Source organism: Mus pahari, chromosome 5 (assembly GCF_900095145.1).
Source record: "Mus pahari chromosome 5, PAHARI_EIJ_v1.1, whole genome shotgun sequence".
Taxonomy (NCBI): domain Eukaryota; kingdom Metazoa; phylum Chordata; class Mammalia; order Rodentia; family Muridae; genus Mus; species Mus pahari.
Genome location: NC_034594.1, coordinates 70,367,654 through 70,392,490, shown reverse-complemented (window position 1 = coordinate 70,392,490; position 24,837 = coordinate 70,367,654). Strand labels below are relative to the sequence as shown.

At 52.2% G+C, this 24,837-nt stretch overlaps 1 protein-coding gene across 12 annotated transcripts in view; it reads left to right on the top strand.

Moving 5' to 3' along the window:
* Window positions 1–24,837, top strand: part of Kif1a (kinesin family member 1A) — an 89,230-nt gene that overhangs the window by 18,236 nt on the left and 46,157 nt on the right. For 8 of the 12 annotated variants that reach the window (XM_029539174.1, XM_029539176.1, XM_029539181.1 and 5 more), the window contains 16 exons: window positions 2,294–2,458; window positions 7,457–7,533; window positions 8,399–8,578; window positions 9,171–9,236; window positions 9,867–10,045; window positions 11,128–11,239; window positions 12,165–12,242; window positions 12,930–12,995; window positions 13,707–13,724; window positions 17,690–17,765; window positions 19,080–19,158; window positions 20,045–20,187; window positions 20,645–20,671; window positions 21,943–22,076; window positions 23,273–23,352; window positions 23,629–23,704. In XM_029539174.1, coding sequence (XP_029395034.1) covers window positions 2,353–2,458; window positions 7,457–7,533; window positions 8,399–8,578; window positions 9,171–9,236; window positions 9,867–10,045; window positions 11,128–11,239; window positions 12,165–12,242; window positions 12,930–12,995; window positions 13,707–13,724; window positions 17,690–17,765; window positions 19,080–19,158; window positions 20,045–20,187; window positions 20,645–20,671; window positions 21,943–22,076; window positions 23,273–23,352; window positions 23,629–23,704 — 1,497 coding nt within the window. In that variant the 5' untranslated portion in view covers window positions 2,294–2,352. The remainder of the gene's footprint in view (window positions 1–2,293; window positions 2,459–7,456; window positions 7,534–8,398; window positions 8,579–9,170; window positions 9,237–9,866; window positions 10,046–11,127; window positions 11,240–12,164; window positions 12,243–12,929; window positions 12,996–13,706; window positions 13,725–17,689; window positions 17,766–19,079; window positions 19,159–20,044; window positions 20,188–20,644; window positions 20,672–21,942; window positions 22,077–23,272; window positions 23,353–23,628; window positions 23,705–24,837) is intronic. The other 4 variants (XM_029539178.1, XM_021198076.1, XM_021198078.1 and 1 more) reach the window with 1 other exon arrangement.

Below are 24,837 nucleotides of genomic sequence, written 5' to 3'. Positions count from 1 at the left end.
GAGAGAGAGAGAGAGAGAGAGAGAGAGAGAGAGAGAGAGAGAGAGAGAGAGTCAGAGTCAGAGTCAGTCCATGGACCTGCTCTTTCTACGCAGAACATCCCCTATTGGGTGTCAGTTTCGACTGTCAGGTTGGCACAGCCTAGACCAGTGGCTCTCAGCCTCCCTAATGCTGCGACCCTTTAATACAGTTCCTCATGTTGTGGTGACACCAACCATAAAGTTATTTTTGTTGCTACGTCATAACGGTAATTTTGCTACAGTTAATGAATTTAACGAATTGCGATGTAAACATCTGTGTTTTCTAATGGCCTTGAGTGACCCCTGTGATAAGGTCATTAGACTCCCAATGGGGTCATGACCCACAGATTGAAAACCACTGGCCTAGAGTCACCTGAGAGGAAAACCTGGATTGGGGAATCAGGTTGCCTATGGGCATGTCTGTGGGGAACTGTCTTGATGACTATTTGACGCAGGAGGGACCAGCCCACTATGGGCCGCACCACCCCTAGGCAGGTAGTCATGGACTTTATAAGAAAGCTAGCTGACCATGAACCTGAAGGTGACCCAAGCCAACAAACAGCATTCCTCCACGGTTGCTGCTTCAGGTTCTCGCCCCACCTTCCCTCAATGATGGATCATGGCCTGAAAGCATCGAACAATAAATCCTTTCCTCCCCAGTGCTGCTTCTGGTCTGTTTTAGCACAGCCACAGAAATAAAAGTAGAACAGATCCACATCCAGCCTTTAAATGAGCACAGCTTTATGGTGTATGTGATGGCCGGGGGTGGGGAGTGGCCCATTCTTTGTCCTCGTTTTTTTTTTTTTTCCCAAATATCTTATCTTGCCAGATTTCACTGAAAATCCTGTTGGAGTATCTGGGTCACAGGAATGAGCATCTGTGCAACTGAATTTGAGGGGAATGAAAAGCTTATGACATCATCTGTTCTCATAGTCATGTTCTTCCTCTCTAATGATTTCCTCCTTCTGGACCTGGGGTTATTCGATCACAGGATACCACCTTGTAGGGCACAAGGTGTGCTGCGGCATACATGTGGCCTAGGACTGATGCCCTAGGGGTTTCATGGGCTCGCCTGTGTCTACCTTCCTCCCTAGCTAGGATGTCAACACAAGGAGACACGGTCTGCCTGCCCTTCTTGGGTGCCCATGCATAGACTTGGAGAAGGTGCTATCAGAGAGAGACTGGCACTGTGCTGGCTACAGGGCCTGGCATGAGGAGTGAGCTGGAGTTCAGCTCCCAGCAGTTTTCCTTCTTGGGGGATTTGTCCACCGCAGTGGTAGGGAGATCTGCCCCTCTGCTGCAGCCTCTGAAGGAGCTGCTTACTGAGGTCCCTCAAGCTGCAGTTCCAGGTTACATACAGGGTCATTGGTTTCAACCCTGCCCTTTCCACACCAGACTCACCCGCAGCCCAAGGAGAATCACACAGCCAGAGAGAGGCAGGACCAGGTCCAGACTGCGACCTGTCCATTTCTAACCTCCGCCTGAGGAACCCTGTAGGTACAAGGATCCCCACTTTCTTCTTTTTTTAAAATTCAGTTTAAAATGTTCTATACAGTGTATTTGGGTCATATTCTTTCTCCTTCCCCAGCTCCTCCCAGCTCTCCTCCAATTTCTACCCACCCAACTTCATATTCTTTCTCTTAAAAACAAAGCAACACAGGGTAGGGGGAATGCCCAGGGAGACCCCCGCCTGCTCAGGGTGGAAGGATTGTGGGAGGGGTGACTGGGGGGGGGGACAGTGAGAGGGATGTAAACTGAATAAATAAAAAGATAAAATTAAAACAAACAAGAAACACACAAACACACATACAAGTAAACAAAAACAAAAAACAATAACACAGCCTGTTTTGTATTGGCCAACTATTCCTGAGTGCGCAGCCGGCCCTCCTGTGTGGTTGATATACCCAGCATTACCCATGCTCAAAAACCCACACAAATTTAACCAAGACAAAAATCCCAGCACTGAGAAAGGGAAGTGGGCACAGAGTCCCATTTGTAGCCGAGAGGTCATTTTCAAATGACAGCTTCTGGGAGAGGGGGACAGTTTTCTTCACCAGAGGGTCACCGTCTTCTTCTGGTGCTTTTGGGCCCCTTACACACGGCTTAGCTCTGAGCTGTTAAAATCAGTGCCTTTCTCACCTATACCTACCTGCTCCCGGTTCTGGGTCCTGTTGGTTGGTCACCATACATTCCGTGGGGGAGGTTGAAGGGAGTGGAGAAGGGCACAGATTCTTTGACACTGCTCCTAATTTGTGTTTCCCTTTCCCTGCAACAGGTGACTCTGTCCTCTCTAGGGCAACTGCAGCTGCTGAACTCCCAACCAACTCCACAGAAATGGCTGGGGCCTCTGTGAAGGTGGCGGTGCGCGTCCGCCCCTTCAACTCCCGGGAAATGAGCCGAGACTCCAAGTGCATCATTCAGATGTCTGGAAGCACCACCAGTAAGTACTGGTTGTCATGGCTACACCATCAACTGCTAATCACATCATAGGACCATGCCTTCTAGCCAGACCCAAGAGCCAACCTAGCCTAGGTCCAAGAATCCTGAGCCTTCCTCACCTGCATGGTGTATGGGGGGCCCCAGGGCTCACCATAACTTGACCACAGACAAGGGATTGTTGAAACAGAAATTTGTTCTCAGGTTTTGGAAGCCAGACATTCAAAATCCAGGCGTGGGCAGGGTGCTTCCCCTCTGTTCAGGGGACCACGCCTGCTGCCTCTCCAAGCCCCCGGAGGTTGTCACCTGGCTGGGCTTGTGGCCACATTGCTCTCACTTCTGCCCACATTGTCACGCGTGGCCTCCCCACTCTCTGCGTCCCTGTGTTCTGGTTGTTTGAGATGGATCCTCAGACTGTATCTTAAGCTGGATTAATATCCGCACTGTAGCCCAGGCTGTCCTTGAACTATTATGTCAGTTTCATGTATTGTAATTGCAGGTTGGCCTGAGATGCAGGCTTGTGCCACCATGCCTGGATGTATCTCTGTGTCCTCAGGTGGCCTCTTTACAAGGATTTAAGGCACAAGTTAATTCAGTATGCCTCTCCACTTTAATCAGGGTCTTTATGATCTCATTCTCAAGCCTGCAGGCTCAGCTACTCAGGAGGCTGAGGCAGGGGTATCACCTGACATTCAAGCCCAGTTTGGGTACCACAGTGAGGGCCTGGGAAAAAAGATGCAGTTTCCAGATAAGACCACACCCTGAGGTTTTAGAAATATGAATTGGGGGGTGGGGTGTGGGTGAAAGCTCCCCACTTTGTTCTTTGTTGTGGTTCTCATTTGGTCATGTCAGACTCTGACAAGTGTGGTCTAATCTTGGGGAGTATGAAGCAGTAAACCAGGGGACAGCCCTTGCATAAAGCTGGGGACATAGACCTGCCCCCCCCCAAAGTTCCATAAGCAGCAGGATTTGACTGAAGTCCCGGAAATGCTTGTCTGCTTTCTTAATGAGATGTGACTGACAGGCAGAGAGGTGGACAGACACAGTGGGAGGCTTCCTGGATTTTCTAAATCTGACAACCACACCCAGACGGAGGACAGTACTCAACAGGGTCATCTGCCTCGGCAGTCCCGCTGTTCCTCCACTAGGGGAGCTGTTAGCCTTGCTTCTTACTCCCCAGGTTGACTGCACTCACTTTGAGGGTCCTCTGCAAATGGACTTTGCTGATGACAGTCCACCTAAAAAAGCTTAAGTTTTAGGATAAGAACTGGTCATCACCTCTGTTCAGGGTTGTCTGGGCTTGGTGGTCATGTGAGCCTGGGACTCATGTGGGTTCTGCCCACTGTCTTCCACAAGCTTCTGCTGGTACAAATTGTACCTGACAGTTGGCACCAACAGCTACCTACGTGGTCCCTCCTCAGGGGGTCAGGTGATGACAGGGCTCACACGGTGCTCTATCATTTCCTAGTTCACAGGTGTCTGCTGGAGTTGAGGGTCCCAGATGTGTCTGTTTCTGCCTCCTTGGGTGGCCACTGGGCCTATGGAGGGAGGGGGAGGACTTTGGGACCACTATGAGTGCCCCAGGCACCTTTTGTTATTCTGTAATTGTCATCTGGATGAATAGTGCTCTTTGTCTGAACCTTCCAGAGCTAGTAATTATGTCCTCAGTCCATCTGTCTGTCTGTCTGTCGCTGACACAGCCAGCCTGGGCCAGTCAGTGGAGGTCGTGGACTTTATTTATGCTCCATATCCTCACTATACAATGGGACAGGCTACACCTCTTATGTTTTTCTCTCCTTAAGTCATACTTTATACTCAGAGGTCACAGAGATGGTGGGGGCTCTGGGTCAGTCATGTCCCTCTGCAGGGACTCAAGGCAGACTGATGACGGTTCAGGGCCACTTTAAAGAGTCATCCCAGCATGTGCCCTGAACTGAAATCCAGAAGAGCTAAGGATAAAGAGCCAGGGAAGGAGGGACTCCATGGTGCTCTTGGCTTACTTGGGACTGACTTGGTAGGTCATCTCTTTAGGCCTCAGCTTCCCGACCTATGCAAAGGAGTCCTTGATGCTGGGTATTCCCTACGGTCCCAGTCTAGATCACTTCTGAACCCTCTAGCCACACCGAGAAACCTCTGGGGTCTGAAGGCAACTGGATCTGCTCAGCACACACAGCCCTCTCTCTGCTGTGTCCCTGGCTGCCGGGGGAAATGCTGATTCCGAGAAAAGTGCCCAATTAATTTCTTTCTCCCTGCCACTCTGCACACTGCCCCACCCCCACTTTTGTCCTCCTCACCGGGTGGCCACCCCTGTGCAGGCTCCACAGGCCTTGTATTGTGCAGTTTCTCTTGAAAGAGCCTGGCTCCCAGGGGCCCAGCCCTGGTAAGGGGTTGAAGGGATGGGGTCTTTAATGAGCTGATCCAGGGGACTGGCTTCCAGGCCTGCATGGCCCCATTTCAACACCCTCCTGGTTCCACAGGACAGCCCGTTGCTTTCTGGCCTAACGGGCTCCGATTCTATGAGAAATGGACTGTTGGGGGAGGGGTTGTTGGCACAAACAGGCCTCTGCAGGTTGGCCTGGGGGCTGTGATAGGACAGCCAGGCCTGGTGCACTCTGGGAATCCAGGTTTCTGTGCTATGTGAACTGTGCGGAATCTCTTTCCCCCTCAGGAGCTTAGGCCCATTCGCAGGATTGAGGAGACAGGTGGTTGGGAGCAGGAACAAACAGGGCCCAAGCCCAGAGTTCTATGGCAGGTGGGCCCCACAGTGGACTCTCTTATAGCTTGAAATGAAGATTGCCTGCTACCTCATCTCCTCCGAGCTTGCACCCTTCCGATGTCCTTGGAGGACCTCACTTCAGGAAGATTAGGGTCGATTTGGGGTTCGATGATGACTCCAATATCAGGACTCCATCAGAGTCAGGGAGGATGGGGAGTCCAGAGCTCAGGCCTTTCTAGAAGTAAGGATGGGACCAGGGTGGGGAATTTGGGATTACATAGGGGATGGGATCCACAGTACCAGGAGTAAGGGAACAAAGTGGATAGAGGGTGGGGCAATGGTGTTGTAAACAAGGGGGTTCTGGCCTCCTCCTCAGGGTCTTCAGCACAGGCTGCACTGAAGAAGGTACCACAATTGTTTCCATGGCACCGGCCTCATCTGTGCTTGGGTTCTGACTGAGTTGAAGACACTCTTCCTGTGTCACAGAAGCACATAAAACCAGGCCAGCTTGCTCTCCTGTCTCCTCAAGGCAGTCCTGGTAGGGCACAAATGGCCAGTCACTCTCACTGGCCTTCCAAAGGCCCTAGGCTTGGAAGAACTCCAGTCTAGGGGCCTAGGTAGGGTCTGAGGAGAGATAGCTTCCCATGATGCTTGGACCAGATGCTTGCCCAGAACCTTGGCGGCCTCTGAGCTTGTTACAGCAGCAGAGGATTGCATGACCATAGGGTGTTCAGCTTTCAAGAGCTGCCATGACAAGTTGCGGAAGGACCGTTTAACACCAGGAATGTACCGTGCAGCCACTCTGCAGGCTGAAGTCCAAGGGTATTCTGGGTTGAAACCTCACAAGGCTGAGATGGAGAATCTTCCCCAGGTCCCCGCTGAGCTCCTGGAGTGTTGATGGCTTTGGTGTTATAGAGGTCTTACCCTGTTTTCCATCTTTATCATTACAGGGTGTAATGTCCTCCCTTACATGTATGTGTCTCCAAATTTTCCCCTTTTGTAAGGACGGGAGTCATGCTAGATAGAGCAGGGTCCACTCTGATGACATTACTTTAATGAACTCCATTTGCAATGGCTCCCATCTCCTAGAAAAGTCACTTTGACATACCAGGGGGCTCACTTGGAAGTCAGTACAGGTTTTGGAGAACAGTTCAGTCATGACTCAGAAAAAGGTGTCTTGTCCCTCCCCATGCATCAGGAAGTCATCTTGGATGCAGGCTGGTGAGGTGAACCAGGGTATTCTAAGGGCTGTATTGTGATTCTCACTAAGAAAAACTGGTCTCAAGTGGACAGAGTCCTGGGGGTGTGGGGAGCTTTGCTTTCCAGACTTGATGGTGGCTATGACTGGCCTATGTCCTTTATGGATGTGAGACCCCAGGGCAGGGTCTGCATCTGGCTTGGTGTCCTCAAGTCTGCATCAACACAGGGATTAAGTTTCTGATAGTCTGGGGAACACAACCTTAGGGTGTGGGAACCAAGTCCCCTCCTGGGGCCACTGAGCACAGGTGCCGTGGGTCAGACCTGTTGAGGACAGAAAGTTATAGGTTATGTGTGGGCAATGCAGGCCTCCTGGGCTACTGGGACTCTCTCCTGGGAAACTTCAGGTCCTAGATGTGGGTTGCATGTTGGGCTCACTCAGAATTTGTCCCAGGCTGTGGGACTAATGGTGCTTCAGACATCTGGATCCCTGGGTTGGGCTGGGACCTCTGTGAGGAAGGAGGAGGAAGGAGACACTATGGTACCTCAAGGGGAACAAGTCAGGGGGTACAGCCCATGAGCTTGGGTTGTAACAACAAGGCTAGAAGACACTCAGGGTCTGACAACAGGAGTGGAAAAATTTGTTATATCCTTGACAATGAGAACGTCCCCTGTAGGGTAGTGCACATGTCCCCCACAAATACCCAGATAAGCTGTGTAGGCATCAGAGTGCCTGCAAGAGATAGGACTTGGAATGCCACAGGGTGCCCTAGACTTTAACTACTTTGGAGATACAAGTGTGCCAGGCAGGTCAGGTAGACCAGTAGGCTGTAGAACCCTGATCTAGGGGAGCTGGGGCCTGCAGTATGTCTCCAGAAAACAGGTATGGCCTGGTAGAGCCCTCTGGCATCTATGAGTCCATCCCAAAGAGAGGGGCAAAGACTCCTGTGTGCCTGCAAGTGGGTCTCTGGTCCCACCTAGTTTGAGGGTCTGTCTTGCCTGGGACCCTCTGAGGATTAGGGTGCAGTCTGGATGGTTGAGATTTCATTGCATAGAATTAATCAGCTTTATTATCGGTGTCCCTTGCAGCCATTGTCAACCCCAAACAGCCCAAGGAGACACCCAAGAGCTTCAGCTTCGATTACTCCTACTGGTCACATACCTCGGTAAGCCGCATGTGGGGAGAGGCTGTGAAAACTACCCCAGGCCTGGTCTCGAGACCTCCCTAAGCTGCATGTTCCCCTATAAATCGGATGAGGACTCTACCCTAATCTGGAGGGTCACTCTGAGTTGATCACCAGCCTATAAGGATCAGATCCTTTAGCTCACAGCTGTGACCATCCACTGTGTCTTCTCCTCTTTCCAAACTCAGAAATCCCAATGCTGAGCCTGGCCTGTAAGCTCCGGCATCCCCAAACGATGAGAGATGTGGACTCTGGGCCCTTCTGTCCACATCAAGCCCTGCCCATGTTCCTTCCACCTCTCCCTGGATCCTTCTGGAAACATGCAGTCCATTCCCTCAGTCTCCCTGGCCTTTGTCTCTCTGAATGTGGTCCCAGAATTCCCTAGTAGTGCTCTCTGTTCAGTCCTTCCTCACAGTTATGCCCTTTGGCTGGACCATGCTGTTTCTCTGCCTGGGGAATCCTCTGCCCTCAGGATAATGTCCTGATGCCACAGGTCATCCCAAAGGTCCCTCAGCCCCTGAGCCCTGCCTCCCTTTAACTCTAGTTATTGCTAATCCCACCACTGTCACACGAACTGGCTGGGTTGAGCTCTCACCTGGGGGGTCTTTGCACATACTCCTTATTCTACTGTGATCTCTTTGTCCTGCCCTCCCCCCACCCCCCAGCCACCCCTCCTGTCTCAAATTTGTGACTCAGAGGACCCCTCAGGAATCCTGATCCCTGTCAGGATTAGTATGTACCATAGCACAGCTTTTCACCTCAAGGCCCTGTCCTAACTTGGGCTCTGAGCACTCAGGTGCAGTTTCAGAGCCCATAGCCTCCTAAGCTACATCTCTTTTCTCTTCAGCCCGAGGACATCAACTATGCCTCTCAGAAGCAGGTCTACAGGGACATCGGGGAAGAGATGCTACAGCACGCCTTTGAGGGCTACAATGTGTGCATCTTTGCCTATGGGCAGACAGGGGCCGGCAAGTCCTACACTATGATGGGGAAACAAGAGAAGGACCAGCAAGGCATCATCCCACAGGCATGGCTGGGGCCTAGAAAGGAGTGGGAGGTGGCCTGAGAGGAGGAAGGGGTAGGATAGGAGGGAGGTAGAATGGCCTGGGATGGGTTGCAGTCTTTGAAGGTACTCAGTGGGGGCATATACACAACATAAGGCACTGGCAGGACAGATGTGCTCTGTGGGAGCTGTGAGGACTGGGGTCAGGTGGCTGGTGGCCTAAAAGGTACAGATGGCCCCTCAGAAGCCACTCAAAGTTTGACCGTTCCCAGCCCTTCTCTCCTCCTGGTAGGAGATCTCAGGTTCGGGCCAGCACTTGTCCTGGTCAGAGAAGGAAGAATGCTGGACCAGCCGAGAAGCGGTGGCCCCACCCTCTATGCAGATGAGGACAGGGTAATCTAAGGAAGGCTAGAAACTAAACAGGGGACACTAGAGTAAAAAAAACTGGATGCTTGCATAGTTCAGGCCTTTACATTGGAATGTGCACTTTGGAGGGACCATGGGGGTCTGGCAAAACAACACCCTGCCTGGGTACAAGGCGCCCACAGCACCTTGAGGGACACAGCTCCAGGTCACCAGCCCTCATGAGCTAACGTGTTTTCCTTCATCTTTGAAGCTCTGCGAAGACCTCTTCTCTCGAATCAACGACACCACCAACGACAACATGTCTTACTCTGTGGAGGTAGGGTGCTCTGCCTGCTGCCTGTTTCTGAGTGTAGGTCAGGGAGTTAGAAGTGTGGTTGGCAATGCTTCTCTGACCTAAAATGCGCATCTATTCCTGTCCCTCATCCACACAGTGACTGTCCACATCCCCACATGGGACTTGGTGGCTCAGGGCTCAGGGGTGATGGGAAGATGACCCCATGCAGGTGTTTAGGGCATAGCTACTTATTCCATTCAGTACAGGAGCAGACACCACAGAGCCGCAAAGCCTGGGCTATCCTGTGGCTGAGGTAACCCCAGGGTAACCTCAGTGGGAGAGGACTGGGAAGATGAAAATAAGCTGACCCTGGCTGAGTGTCCTTTGTGTACCCTGCCTGTCAGGGAGCCATTGTCTAGCCTTGAGGTTCCTGAGGGTGTAGCTTGGTTTTGTAGATCAGTTACATGGAGAGAGAACTGGACAGCAGGGAAGGCTGATACACTCACACAGAGGCCACAGGCTGGATTTCTTGTATGCCCTACCCAGAAATCAGCCCTCTGTTCTGCCACAGAACCCTGCCACAGAGTTCTGATGGTGCAGCCTAGCCTTACTTTGGGGGTCCTGATGGTGGAGCCCAGCCTCACTTGGGGTCCTGATGACGCTGCTCTGCAGGTCAGCTACATGGAGATTTACTGTGAGCGAGTCCGTGACCTCCTAAATCCCAAGAACAAAGGCAACCTGCGTGTGAGAGAGCACCCTCTGCTGGGGCCTTATGTGGAGGACCTCTCCAAACTGGCTGTAACCTCCTACAATGACATCCAGGACCTCATGGACTCAGGGAACAAGGCCAGGTATGCGGGGTGGCTTGTCCTCCTTAGCCACACTCTCCCCTCTGGCACAGTCCTCAGCACTACTGGCCTCATCTCATGATAAGTCAGTGTGGTGGCTCCCAAGAGGATAAAGGACCTCATGTGGCAGGCCACTGAGGACACATATCAGCTTGAGAGAGGCCTTGGTTTCCTCCTGCATGAGGGCTGCTCCTGGGCTGAGCATATGGGCTGTGTGGCTCTGTTACCTCTAGCAACAGGGCTCGGACTGCAATTATCAATAGCTCCGAGACAGTCTGTGTCCAAGGGCAGCTATCTTGTCAAGCCTATGTCTAGAAACTATGAGGGCCATCATGGTGACCATAAGTAATCTACCCCCTTTAGCCTGGAACACTGGTCACCATGATGGTCCTACTGTCACATATTGGTTGCCCCAGATTGCTCAGGTGACTACCTTCAGCTCCTGAGGATGTGTGTTTGTGTGTGTGTGTGTGTGTGTGTCCCAAACTACCCCTAACAGCCCCTCAGGCTTGTTCATAATAAAGCTCTGTAGTGCATGTAAGACTGTGACCTTTGCATACCAGAGGTAGGTTCTGAGCTGTTGCCGTGAACCCCATCTTGGGAGATTCTATGAGGTTCTTGGCAGGTTGGGGCAGTGTTGGGACCAAACCCCCCACCCATCTCAGGCAGCCTCAGACTCTTTACCCTGAAGAGCCATGTGGTTGTCCCCTATTACCTCCTGTGGGCTTTGGCTACTGGGGACATGGGCTCCCCACAATCTCTGGAGGAACATTGAGATGGGTGATGGACACTTTCCCCTTCCAAGGGGTGTCCCCACATCAACGCCTGTGAGAGCTTCTGTCCAGTTGGGTGATATTGATTCTCAGTAGCAGGAAGCGTCTGAGACGCCGTGTCTCCCAATATTCACAACAGCATAATTGACAAACAGGCGGGAGCTGGGCTTGAGTTCTGGCAGCAGTGTGGTCACACCCAGGTTGGGGAATGAGTTCCTGCGACCTAGGTGAGCACTCTGGTACCTCTGGTAATGCTCACGCCTGACCCCCGGGTAAGGGACAGATAACCTCAAGCCAGTTCCTGCTCCCCAGGACTGTGGCGGCCACAAACATGAATGAGACCAGCAGCCGCTCTCACGCAGTGTTCAACATCATCTTCACTCAGAAGCGCCACGATGCAGAGACGAACATCACCACAGAGAAAGTGAGCGTGTAGAGTGGTCTGGGGGAGCAGGTTCCACCTAGCATGGTAACTGTAGATGGGCCAGGGGGTGGAAGGTGACAGTGGTGTTTATGAGCCCCTGGTACAGACTAGCAGGGCCTGTCACTCTCCCTGGAGAGATGGGGTCCACACTGGGAACAGGACATGTGGTGGGCAGGGTCTTCTTCCGCACAGAGTGCCTGTGTGGAGGGAGCATAGCCCTGGAACCCACCACTTCAGATGCCCCTCCTACAGCGACTCTGACACACTCAGTGGATCTGAGCAGGGCCTGGGTACTGTTTCTTGGGGTCTTTATCTTAATCATTCCATCCTTGGGCTTCTGGAAGGACATCAGGGACATTCTGAGCCTCTTGCTGGTCTCTCTGTCCCTTTGCCTGAAGGTCGCCCTATGCAAACATTCTCTCCATCTCCTGGGGAAATAGCTCTGTAGAGGAGCCAAGTAGGGTCCACATCAATCATGTTGGGGACACCTGGGCCCGGTGTGATGCTCCCAACTATGTCCCCATGAAGTGGTAACAGCTTCAGGAAGAGAAGTCAGGGGCCACTTGAGAGGTCAGGTTTCTCTGAGATGGTCCCTCTGGTGTCCAATACCTGGTCAGGAGAGGCTATGCCTTCCTAGGGTCATGTGACTGACTACTTCTCTGCAGGGAGCCTGGCCAGGGCCCTGTGAGGCAGCTAAGCAAAGGCCTTTTGTGGATCTGGGTTCAAATTCAACCACAGGCCTAATTGAGTCGACCTAGGTTGCCATAGAGGAGGAGGGGCCGTGGGCAGTGTGCAGCTTCTGAAGAGGTGCCTGACTGGGATAGATCCTCAAGTAGCTAACGAGACTGTCCCCAGAGGGGCCTGCGGCAGCCTCACCTCAGGGGCTTGCAGCAGGAGATTGTATTTGATGTATCTGTCATTTCAGGTGAGCAAAATCAGCCTGGTGGACCTGGCGGGCAGTGAACGAGCCGACTCCACAGGAGCCAAGGGCACGCGCCTCAAGGTAGGGCCAGGCTATCACAGCCAGAAAGAGCAGTGAGGCCCAGAGGCCCAGAGTCCAAGCACACGCTGCTTCAGGGAGGGCTGGGCAGAGCAAGATTGGGCTACTACCAAAGGCAAGCCTAAACAGGATGGGGGGGGGTGTACATGGACCGGAATCTTTGGCGTTCAGTAGACAGATACCAATCTTCATACCCCAGAACTTGTAAATGACGACAGACACCAGCCAGAGTGTGAGCTCATAGTGTCCTTCACACTCCATACTTTCTGCTTCCCACACCAGAGGAGACAGGGGTGTGGAGTGGCAGTGGGCTGAGCTGGCTAGCCTGTGTCCTGAGGTCATAGCCTCTCCAGAAACAGTCTAGCATGTCAGGAAGGACCGTCTTTTTGGGCTTTTCTGAGTGTCCCGCATTTTTGACTCATGTCGTACCGTGTCGATTGGGAAGGGCCTCTGTGATGTTTGGTATAGAGACACACGGGAGGTTAACTAGGGTGTTGGTGGAGCTGAGCAGGAACACTGAACCTCTGACCAGCTGCTTGCCCCAGAATCCTCTGTGCCTAGTGACCTCAGAGATCAGCTTCAGGGCCTGGAGCCTCAGCCCCATGCCACACAGATCAATCCCCAGGAGATCACACGAGATCCAGAGACCAGGTGCCATCCACCGTGCTGACCACCTTTCTCTACACACAGGAGGGGGCCAACATCAACAAGTCTTTGACCACCCTGGGAAAGGTCATCTCTGCTCTGGCTGAAATGGTGAGCTGGCTCCAGTCTTCTGGAGCGAAGTTGGTGGGAGGGACTAGACAGATGAAACCCTCACTGCCCCCACGGAGAAGCTGGATATCTTTTACACATGTTCTATGCTCTGTCTTTGGAGAGGTAGCTGGGATTCAAGGAAAAACACAGGCGGGGATGGGGTGAGTGCCATGAAGGTGAACATGAGACAGCGATCCTTGTTAGTACGTCAATGTCCTCACCTGTAAGACAGGGATGATGTGCCCCCTTCATCACCGCATGTCAACGGTGAGCACTTGGCTAGCATCCTTGTGGGTGGGTTGCGAAGTGGTTAGCTCTGACTGCTGTTGTTCTGGTACAGGCAGTCCTCTAGAGGGAGCCCACAGTCCTTGGAGGTGAAGAGCTGGGTTTGACATGACCTACAATGTCTACTCACCCTGACACCCAGAGAAGGATTCTAGAGGCTTTATCCTATTCTGGAATTCTTAAGAGGACACAAAGATTACTGTGAGACACCAGCCTGAGCGGTCACACTCTTAACTGATTTGCCTATCATGACCAGCTTAGGGTGGCCAGCTGTGTCTGGGCAGTGACTGACAGATGCCTGGCAGGAGCTCAGGCTTCCGCCTACAATTAGTCCCACAGTAGCCAGCTTGTCCTCTCTGCCCACTATACCCTTGGGCCCTAGCCTTGCTCCAGGTTCTCAGACTCGTTCTGTCCTTTCTTTTCCAGGACTCTGGACCTAATAAGGTAAGCTGATTTCTTTACCTTCAAGGCAGAGGGGTTGGAAGTGGGGTGCCCTTGACCCCCGCTCCCTACTATGCTAGTCTCACCAGGAAAGCCCACACCTCATTCATTCACTTAATGAAGAAACGGTGAATGTGTGCACTTCAGAACTGGAACCTTGTTAGCAGCCAGGTCTTGGGATGAGCAACACAAATCTGGTTCCAGAGTCAGGGAGGCACGCTAAATGGAAACCTGAGAATGCAGTTGCAGATTGGGGTGAATTTGCAACATAGGGAAAAAATGCCCTTCAGTGGGGGGGCCCAAAGTGAAATTCTTCCATCTGGATGGATAGAAAGCTTTATAGAGAGACGTGATCTCAGGCAGAAGACCTGTGGACTGGCAAGGATCCAGCCAAGCAAGTGGGTTTGGCATGGAGTTGGAAAGCTGGTGTGAGCCGCTGATGTGGTGGTGTGCATGCATATGGTACTGAGGGGGACACTGGGGGACAATAGGAGAGGAGCAGGTGAAGCGTGTCGGATGATGTGAGCAAGTTCATGATGAGGTAGTAGCTGTGTCGGGGAAAGACGAGGAGCTGTGTAGGCAACTGTGAAATACTACACATGCGGCAGACTCCAGGAAGCATGAGGAAGTGAGAGCGAATGAGGCTTACGCTGGGTGGAGAGATACAGAAAGCAGTGAGGAACCGTATGGAGAGTCTGAGGAACTGTGAGGGAAATGCCCGAGGCTCTTGGTGATAGACTCTGGCAGGGACTGATGAATCACGTGGATTTTGAGAAACTGTCTATGTGGGTGCGAGGCATTATGGGAAGATGGGATGGAATTGGGAAACTGTGGGGAGCTATGTGGCAGTTGTGTGAGGAGTCATCAGGAGCGTGGTTTTGTGGGACTGTGAGAAGTCTGTGAGAGGTTTTGAAACAGAGTAAGAGTTTTAAAGAAGCATGTGACAAAATCCCCCAACAACAACTTGAAAAGGGAAGCGGGCTAGAGAGACAGCTCGGAGTGTGGAGGTGCTTGTCACCAAGCACAACTGAGTTTGACTCTAGAACCTATGTATTGAAAGCGGAGTCGGGCTGGTGAGATGGCTCAGTGGGTAGGAGCACCCAACTGCTCTTCCGAAGGTCCAGAGTTCAAATCCCAGCAACCACATGGTGGCTCACAACCATCCGTAACAAGATCTGACTCTCTCTTCTGGAGTGTCTGAAGACAGCTACAGTGTACTTACATATAATAAATAAATAAATCTTTAAAAAAAAAAAAAAAAGAAAGCGGAGTCAATTCCCACAAATTGTCTTCTAACTGCCACATGTGTGTGTGTATGAATGAATGAATGAATGAATGAATGAATGTTTTTAAATGGAGAAAGGAAGGGTTGATTTTGGCTCACAAATTGAGCATATGGTCCATCACAGCAGGGGTGAGATGGTGACTCGAAGTCTGAGGATGGGTCCATTGTGAGGACAGATGGTGGCAGGAACTTGGGAAGCAGACAGTAATGAACAATGCAGCTCAGCCGTCTCCTTTTCAGTCAGTCCAGGACCCCAGCCCTGTGAGTGGAATGGAGGCACTCACTTTTATGTCCAGTCTTCACACTTCATTTAGCTCAACTACAAACTCTGTCACAGACGCACCCCGAGATTTGTCTTCTGTTTCTAGATTCCTTTCAAGTTGACGGTATTAACGATCATGCTGTGGCCTGTGGGAAACTGAGGATCCAAGAGGTGAACTTTCTGAGGAGCTGTGAGAAGCCAGGAAAGGGCATGAGGGCTCCTGAGGAAGTGTGCCCGGGCTTTTAAAACTTTGTGGGAAGAACTTTGGGAAAATTAATTATGTGGGCAACTGGATGAGCACTAGGGAGCGGCAGAGAAATACGGGAGGGAGCGTTTGAGAATCTGTGCAGGGAAACTATGTAAGAAACTGTGTGAAGAACTGTTTGAGGAACTATGAAGAGCTTGGAGAAAATATGAACAGTGGAACCTGTGGGGGAGATGGTACTGATTGCATAATTGCTGTGTCTGGGATTGAGGATGTAGTATGTGTGAGGTGTGTGTGTATGGTGTGTGTGGTGTGTGTGTTTGTGGTGTTTGTGTGTGCACACATGGTGTGCATGAGGGGTGTGTGTGTGTGGTGTGCATGTGGTATACAAGTTGTGTATGTGTGATATTTCTTTGTGGAATGTGTGCATGGGGTGTGTGTTTATGTGTGTGTGTGGTTTGTGTGTTTAGTATGGTGTGCATGAAGTGTGCGTATCTGTGTGTATGCGTATGGTTTATGTGTGTGTGGTGTGGTGTACATGAGGTGTGTGTATTTATATGTGTGCACGTGGTATGTGTGATGTGTATAACTTAGGGACTCTGTGAAGACTGCATGTGAAAACTGAAAAATGGAGAGCCATGTCGGAGATTCTGTGAGGGAACTGTTTGAAGGAAGGTAAGAAGCTTTTTAGGAAAAAAGTCGTGTGAGAAACTGGGCGTGGCTGGTGGATTGTGAGAACTGTGTGAGGAGCCAGAATGGAGTGCTGCAGAACTCTGGGGTCTTGTCAGGAGCTTGAGGAATGGTGTGTTTAGCCGTGAGGGATGAGTGAGGAGCAGGGTGACAGTAGAGGACCTCAATGGAACGGTGACCAGCTGTGTGAGGGACCATGATGGAAAGAAACTTCTAGGAATGGAGGGAGTTTTTAAGCATCTGGCTGAGGAACGGAACCTGAAGAGAAGACACCACAGGGGTCTGAGGGGGGAGGTGAGGTCTTTGGTCCACAGTCAGCATCTGGCAGATCGTGACTTAATAGGAGGCGGTGCTCTGTGAGACTTGACCTGGACCATGCTCCGGCATGAATGGGGCCTGGGAAGGAGATGACCTGACACAACAGTCGGCAGAGTAGACCAGTGTAGCAGTGATCCAGTCTTGGAATGGCAGAGAGAGCGAGCCGAGAGTGGCAGCCAGAGGATGGAATGAGAACTATAGAGTCATGGGGGTTGGGGGTGGGGCTGGGCTCCTTGGCTGATGTAGCTAAGGAGTGAAAACAAGAAGTTCAACATATGACTGAGAGAGAGTTCAATTTCAGGAACTAGAAATTTAAAAACCAAACCAGATTTTTTCCCCCTTGTACTGAGTTTCCAAAGGCAAAACGGAAAAGGCCTGATATGAATGAGCTTTTGGGGGAAGGACCCTCTTACCTGTTGCTCATAGAGATGTCAGTGCTGTAATTCTGAAACCCACGTTGGCAGTGTGGCTTAAGAACATTCAGATTTTCTACCCCTGGGAGGTAGTGGAGCTGGTCCTGGGGATTATCCTAAAGAACAATGAGCTGTGTCTGCTCCTGAGGAAATGTAACAACCCTTGAGATGCTATCTGTGTGCTTCCCTTAGAGTGGAGGCTCCAGGGCACAGGGGCTGTGTCTGCTGGCCACATCAGGTGCTCAACAAACAGTTCTTAGAGGAATGCATCGTAAACTATGCCGACATTGAACAGTAACTTTGTATCCATAGTTTACAAAGTTAACTCACTCACAGTGTCTGTAAGAAGCCAGGATCAGGAGTGTGGAGGATGTCCGTGATGGGAGGGGGCACAGGGAGAGCAGATTACTAAGGGAGGGGCTCAGAGTTGACTTCCGAGGGACAGGAGAGACTGGGTGGACTTTGGGAGAGTGTCATTAGTGGCAAAGACTTTTCACCCTGCTCAAAGGGGTTGCTGTCCTGGCACAGTGGCCAGGTGATGTCAGAATTCCTTGGCTTGAGTCCAGTTGAGTGGCCCAGACACAGCAGGATGGGTGAGGGAGAAGCCAGAAAGAAGTGCTAGTGCAGACTTGAGACCAGCCCAGATAGGAGTTGCCTGGAGGTGGCACACCAGGAAGTGTGGGGTGGCACTGAGAACTTGGCACTTCAGGTGAAGTGTGGGGTGGCACTGAGAACTTGGCACTTACCTCCTTTCCATTCCAGTAGACTCAGGGTTGACCTTGTGTGTCCCCACAGAACAAGAAAAAGAAGAAGACGGATTTCATCCCTTACCGAGACTCTGTATTGACATGGCTTCTCCGGGAAAACCTAGGTGAGCATGTGCTAATTCCCTGGTCCCTGGGTTCTGACTTCCACTCTGGGCTATGCCCGTCTCCTTGTGGGGAAAGAAACATTGCTCAGCCACCATGAGGACTCTTGCCCTTTCTGGGCAAGTCCTAAGTAACCCTGGAAGGGGCAGCTGGTTCGTAGTACAGCCCTTCTGGAAGGTCAGAGGCAAAGGTGGGTGAACCAAAGCAAGTCTAGGGGTTCATGATGGCCCTTGGAAGCCACAGAACACATATTCTGGTGTCTGCCTTTGTGAGTGGGCTTGTTTATGACACCTGAACATGTTCCAACCTTTTTCTGGACCTTTAGTTTTTTTATAACAGGGATGTAGCATAGCCCCTGATTCTGAGAGCTCTGCTCACCTGCCGGGACTTCAGGGGCTGACATTAGTCCTCTTGCTGCCTGAGTTCTGAGTTCGGACAGATGATGGAGGGATGAAGGCTTTTGGGTGTATACCACGGAATCCATTCTTTCCACAATAACCTTAGGGTCTCCTCTGGATACATCATGGCTGGGGAGATGATAAAGTAAATTTTAGGTGGGACTCTGACACGTCACAGCTATCTATACTGAGATCCAGCTCAGGCCAGTGTCACATGCTATGGAGTGTGTAGGGGCAGATGGGCCTTAATGAGAGGACAGGAGGGTTGCCATAGTTTTCTGGTCCTTCACCTGAGATGAGGCCTAAGCAGCACACAGCCAGTTTTGGCCCTGGAGGAAGGTTTCAGGGAGAATCCCCTGATAGAGCCATTCTTTAGGGTCTGCACCCAAGCCCCTCTCCCCTCGCTGTCTCTGCAGGAGACTCACTGGAGAGCCACACCTCAGGGATATGGTCCAAAGAACACAGCTATCTGAGGTCAAGCAGGCAAGAGCATAGGCAGGCTTGGGGCACGGACAAGTGGCAGTCCTGCAGACTTAAGCGGGCTCAGCTTGTAACTTTGTCAGGACTCCTGAGCCAACGGACCCCAACAGGAGTCCCTATCAACATCAAACCAGGGGCAGCCTGAGAGCTGCTATTTCTTCCTCTAGTTATCACATACTCTAAGCTAGCAAGCTAATGTTACATATCAAGAAGGACAGTATTCCAAGTGGGAATGACAAAAATCAGTAGGAAGATATTGGCCAAAAATCTTGGAATAAATACCAAAAACAAACAAAACCCCCCAAAACACTCCTTGCCTTATTTCTGCTGTAAGGGAAATGGTTGGGAAATGGCTAATGAGAAATTCAGTTTCCTCTTGTGGGCTTCATCCTCTCCACCTGTAGCTGCCTTGTGTACAAACTGCTTGTTTTCCCACAGGTGGCAACTCAAGGACAGCCATGGTGGCAGCCCTGAGCCCTGCAGATATCAACTATGATGAGACCCTCAGCACACTGAGGTATGTTCTGCAGGGGGCCCTAGGGTAAGAACATGTCCTTCCATGCTTCAAACTAAAAACACAGGCAAAGGGGTGTTCTTTCAGGGAGCATTCACTGGGAACACAGAGGCCAGCAGTAATTGTTCCAGAGTGCCAGGGTATTTGTGGGTTATGTATTATGTCATATTATATCATATCATATATTATCCTTATTATATTATATAATATATACTAGTATATATTATCCTTTAGGGTACATTTCAGGGCTGTAGGTTGCCAAGAGCCCTGTAGTACCAGTCTGGAAAAGCCATACTTCTGGCTGTGAGTGGAGACTTCTTTAGCAAATGAGGTCCAAGTAGCTCTCCCAAGAGCCCCACTATGGGCTGGGCACCCTGGCCTGGATGCAGAAGGCAGCTTGGCTGATTGATTTGGGGATGCTTGGCCTCTCTAGAGTATATACATTCTGTATGAAGTGGGGTCTATGATATTCACATGCACTTCTGGGATGGCAAATAGCATGCTGCTCTGTGACACACACATGTGTGACCATTCTAACATACACATGCATTTTGCACCCCTGTTCTAGATTTGTCCTCTTTACCCTGGACTATCCAATTCAGGTCCAAGGGTCCCAGTACAGGGTAGGACAGTTCTCTGAGCCCCGAGTTCCTGCACCTCAATTTTCTTACACCCAGATAAGGCAAGGCAGGCTGGGCTATCTTGCCTGTAGGTCTTCCCTGGTCTGTGGTTCCAGAGGCTATCCCCTAGGGCAGTGGGGTGGGTTCTCATTCTGCTAGTCTAGGTCAAAGATTTTCTCCCCAGTTGTTCTCCAGGTATAGTTCTGAACACCTCTGGGCCTTCGGTGTAGACCTATCCCTCAATCCCTGCATCTTTTTTCGCTGCCCAGATATGCAGATCGGGCCAAACAAATCCGCTGCAATGCCATCATCAATGAAGACCCCAACAACAAGCTGATTAGAGAACTGAAGGATGAGGTGACCAGGCTGAGAGACCTGCTGTATGCCCAAGGTCTTGGCGATATCACTGACAGTGAGTGTCCGTGCCAGCCAGTCCTGGGTAGGGCAGGGGCCGTAGACTCGGGGATCTTTGGGGCCTCATGCCCTCTCTCCTGGGGCTGCCTCCTGCTGGCTGTGGCCGAACTTGTCAGGAAGTGTTGACGATGCCTGAGCCTCATTCCTCCTCCAGCTCCTGGGCAGAATGCCTTGGGGTGGGAGGCCTGGGCGGGTGAGGACAGGGCCGGGTTTTCTGGCCTTGGCCTGGATGGATTGCATGGTTTGGGTTTGGAGCTGGCCCAAGCAGGCCAGGGAGTGTTTCCCGGAAGCCCACAGGCCAGCTGCAGTTTGGGGGATTTCTGTGGGTCCTGTGTCAGGACACTGAAGACTCCTTCATCCTAAGCTATTCGCTCTGTGAGATGGGTACACGGACCCTTGGGAGACAAACGGCTCTGTTTCTCTGTCTCTTCCTCCCCTGCCTGCCTTCCCCATAGCCAACACTGTGCCCGGAGGACCCAAATGTGTGTATTCCCCACTGCTGCTCCGCATCCCCCTGCTTTCATCCTGGCCATGGGGGCCACAGGGCAGCACGGGTGGGAAGGGAGACCCCACAGCCTCTTCTACCTCCCCTACTTCAGGGCTGTAAAGAGACAGTCCTCCCCCATCAGACTGCCTGATGGTACATGGGGGATTGCATCTGCCTCCCAACCACATCCCTGATTCATCCCTGTCTGTGTGGGAAACCCAGGCAATAAGTAGGCAGAGCGAAGACAGAAGTGGCTAGGGCTGGACTCCTGAGCTCTCATGAGCTTAGAGAGGTCATATCTGAGAGTCCAGGGATTTGGAGGCCCAGAAGGGCATGCTATCCTGGCTCCTGGCCTAGACTTACCTCTGCCTGCTCCTGTTCCTGCTATCCCCACATCTGGGTCCCTGGAAGTTTCTTGAGCTGAACATAGCAATGGTTGCTACCAAGTCCCGCCCCACAGTATCTCCTTCATCCTGAGGCCTGGATCCTTGGGGTTTGCCTCCCCAGCGCCCCGTGCTGTCCTGTGTTGGCTGCCGCTTTGCTGTGTGTCTGCTTCTACTGGGAAGGGCCTGGCACCTCTCCGGGTGTCACAGCTCCAATCCCCATCTTTAGGGGTGATGGAATTCTGGGGTTGTAGAAGAGTAGGGGTTCCCTCAGGAATGTCCTTCTCATGCGCGCACCTTCTCCGGGTTGTCTTTGGGACCATTCTGGGTTCAGTGGGGGTGATGAATCGAGCCTGGCCTGCAGCAGAGGTGCAGCCCATCTGCAGAAGATGAAAAGGGACACTGGGCTGTAGGGAGGAGAGATGTCTGTGTGAGCTTAGGTGAGCTCCTGGCCTCCGGCGCAGGAGCGCGGTGAGGTGGCCAGCAGTCATGGGCCTTGGGTGCAGGTGCTGGAGCTTCAAACAGCCTGAGCCAGAGGGAGAGCAGAGGGGAATGTGGTCCAGAGGGACTGTGGGTGCTGCTGAGGGAAGAAGAGGGGGCCTGTACGTCAGGCAGGCAAGTGGCAGGGGTGAGGCTAGCAGGAGACCTCGCATGCGCTTGTCCTGAGCAGCTGGGCCAGGCTGCTGTGCCTTGCCTGTGTTCCCCAGTTCTTGCCTTCCCCCATTGCCTCTTCCCGCCTCTTGCTTTTTCTCCCCAACTGCTTTTTCTTCTCTCCTTCCTATCTCGCCTTCTTTTCAAGCCTTAGACATGTCTGACCTCAAGAACTGTAGCCGTAACTGTGGTGGGGCCGAGCTAAGCCAAGCCCCTAACAATCTCTCCACAGTGACCAATGCCCTGGTGGGCATGAGCCCCTCATCTTCGCTCTCAGCCCTGTCGAGCCGTGCGGCCTCTGTGTCCAGTCTCCACGAGCGCATCTTGTTTGCTCCAGGCAGCGAGGAGGCTATTGAAAGGCTGAAGGTGAGACCCACCTGGTCCAGGGCACTCCTGGGTGGGTGAAGGGCATCAGCCTTTGTGACAGGTAGGCTTAGAGAAGTGAGGAAGCACTCTTGCATGTGAGCTCGAGGACCCCCCCACACCCCTCCCCACACCATGTATAGCCTCACTTCCGAGGAACGCAGCAATATAATCATGGACGTCTTTGGCGTGGGGCCACTGGGCCAGAATAGCTAGTGCACTCAGGCATCAGGCTGCACAAGGTTCAGATAACGAACAAAACTTCTGGGCAGTAAGTGCCTTTGAAGGTTCTTGAAGCTTTCTGAGTGGCCTTGATCCTGAGTGCTAGGGAAGGGTGGCTTCAGTAAAGAATGCCAGGCACAGGGTTCGCACCGAGTCTTGAAACTGGGTAAGCTGGCACTGGAACAGGAAGCAGTGGGTTGTGCAGTGGCTGGGATAGGGGTGCCCTACTCCATAACACCTCTAGGATGCCACTGCGGGTCTCAGCAGCTCTGCCTGGCATCCTGTAGAGCTGCCTTCACTGAGAGGGGAGGTGGGTCTTTACACTGAGCCACTTCCAGGCTGGTTGTACTTCCTCTCCTATGTATTCTGTGGTCCCCAGCACTGGGCGTGGCTAGCCCTGTGTTTTCCAGCCTCATACTGCCCCAAATGCAGTGTCTCTTGCACAGAGAGCCCAGACCCTGGAACAGAACCCGCTGACGGACCAAGGAGGCAAGGGACAGAAACTAGTGTGAGGGGTAATTTAGGGTGACCAATAAGCAAGGAGCATAATGTTCCTGAGGTCAGAGACAGGTGACCAACTGGGGGCCTGGGGGCCCACCTGAAGTATGGGAACCCTCGAGGACATAGTGGGAAGGAACCCAGGGACAGTGCCATTGATGGGCAGTGCTGCCACACCCTGAGAAGACCTGCCCTGTTTGGGAGCTGCTTTCTAGTGCCTTGCAGGGCTGCTTGCTCTCTCTTCTTCCAACTTGTTTTGAGAGCCTTGATCTGGGGCATGTTCACAGGAAGAATCGTGTCACCTGTAGGTCACCTTGAGCTCTCAGAATCTCACACGCTGGGATGGGAGGTGCCTGGAGTTTGAACCTTAAGTCTGAAGTCCCTTTCCTGGCTCCCCTGTATCCTTTGACACCCCCCCCCACACACACACACGTGCACGCACGCCCTAGGATCTCATTGTGCTCTGCTTCACTCCCCAGGAAACAGAGAAGATCATTGCTGAACTCAATGAGACCTGGGAGGAGAAGCTGCGGCGGACGGAAGCCATCCGGATGGAGAGGTGAGCAACCTGAAGTGGGGGCACAGCCAGAGAGTCCTTGCCTCCAGCCCTGGAAACCCAAACCCCGGATAAAGTTGCATTCTGGCCACGGGACAAACCTGTGGCCCTGGCCACTGGAGATCAAGGCCCTGAAGAACAATCTCTGGGTCAACACAGTTCCAGCAGGGGACAGTGCCCAGGCACTGCTGATAGTTCCTGGTCGGTTGGTGGGTCAGGCAGGGGGAGGCTAATCGTGGGAGCCTCTGAGTTTGTGCTGATTGCAGCTCTGTCTTCTAGGGAAGCCTTGCTGGCTGAGATGGGTGTGGCCATGAGGGAAGATGGTGGTACCTTGGGTGTGTTTTCTCCCAAAAAGGTAGGAGCTGGGTCATGATACTATGCCAGTGTGGTCAAGGTGGAACTACCTCTGATGGATGACAAAGCAGGAGGGGCACTCCTGGGGGCAAGGTGTAGCAGGATGGGGTTCTGACCCAGGCATGGGTCAGCCTTAATCAGACTTTCCCTTGTATAGTGGGGTCATCCTGGTGGCTGTAACATCACATGGATCTCTGAACTGCCTGAGGTTTGGACTGAATCCCTCAAGATTAGAACGAGATGCCCAGGCTGGAGAAGGGAGTTTTTGCAGATCTACCTCCTGAGCTTATGCTGCTCCTGGAAGCGTCTGGCCTTCCTTCCCAGAGCCGCTCCAGTGGCTGTAAGGGAGAGAAGCGAATGCCCATGAAGATGGCATTGGTCCCCAGCCATAGCCAGTTTCTAGGCCTCCTTTGAGGGGAGCAGAGTTAGAGGTCTGGGCATCTGAGAGAGAGGATGGAACACCTGTTGGACAGCCTCCCTAAAAATCTGTCGTCCTGCCTTGGCGTGAGGTTGCTTGGGAACAATGCATCAAATGATAGCTTGAGGTGGCAGGTTGCGGGCAGAGAGGTGCAGGTAGAGGCGTCCCTGTGACCTCTAACCAGGCTATGCAAGGCACCATAGGCTATTTCACTGAGCACACACAGAGGGGTTCACATAACTTGCCCAAATGTGAAAAACATTATGTCAGAGAGCCCCCCCCCTTTTTTTAGCATTACCCTTGGCTTCCAAGTCCCATATACCACGTTGTACCAGGATAAACTAGTTGAGGATGGTAGCTCCAAGACTCTATACTCCTGTTCAAGAGTGTACTTGGATTTATAGTTTAGTGTGGCAGTGGCTCACGCCAGGCACCCTGAGGGAAGGAAGCATGAAGCAATCCCATCCTGGCACCTTTTCCCTGTTACGGGATCCTTGCTTGGGACATGGGCATAAAATGGCTCCTAAGAAGCTTGTGGGGGAGGGGCCGAGGCAAGAATGATCTGGGACAGGAGGCAGAAGGCAGTTATCAATGGGTGTGGTTGATAGGCGGCAGACACCATGGCCTGGAGTTGGAAAGCTAACATAAAGGTCGTGGGTAGCCCAGCGGTGACTCCAGCAGCTGCCTCTTCCCAGGCCTCCAGGGAGAATCTTCCT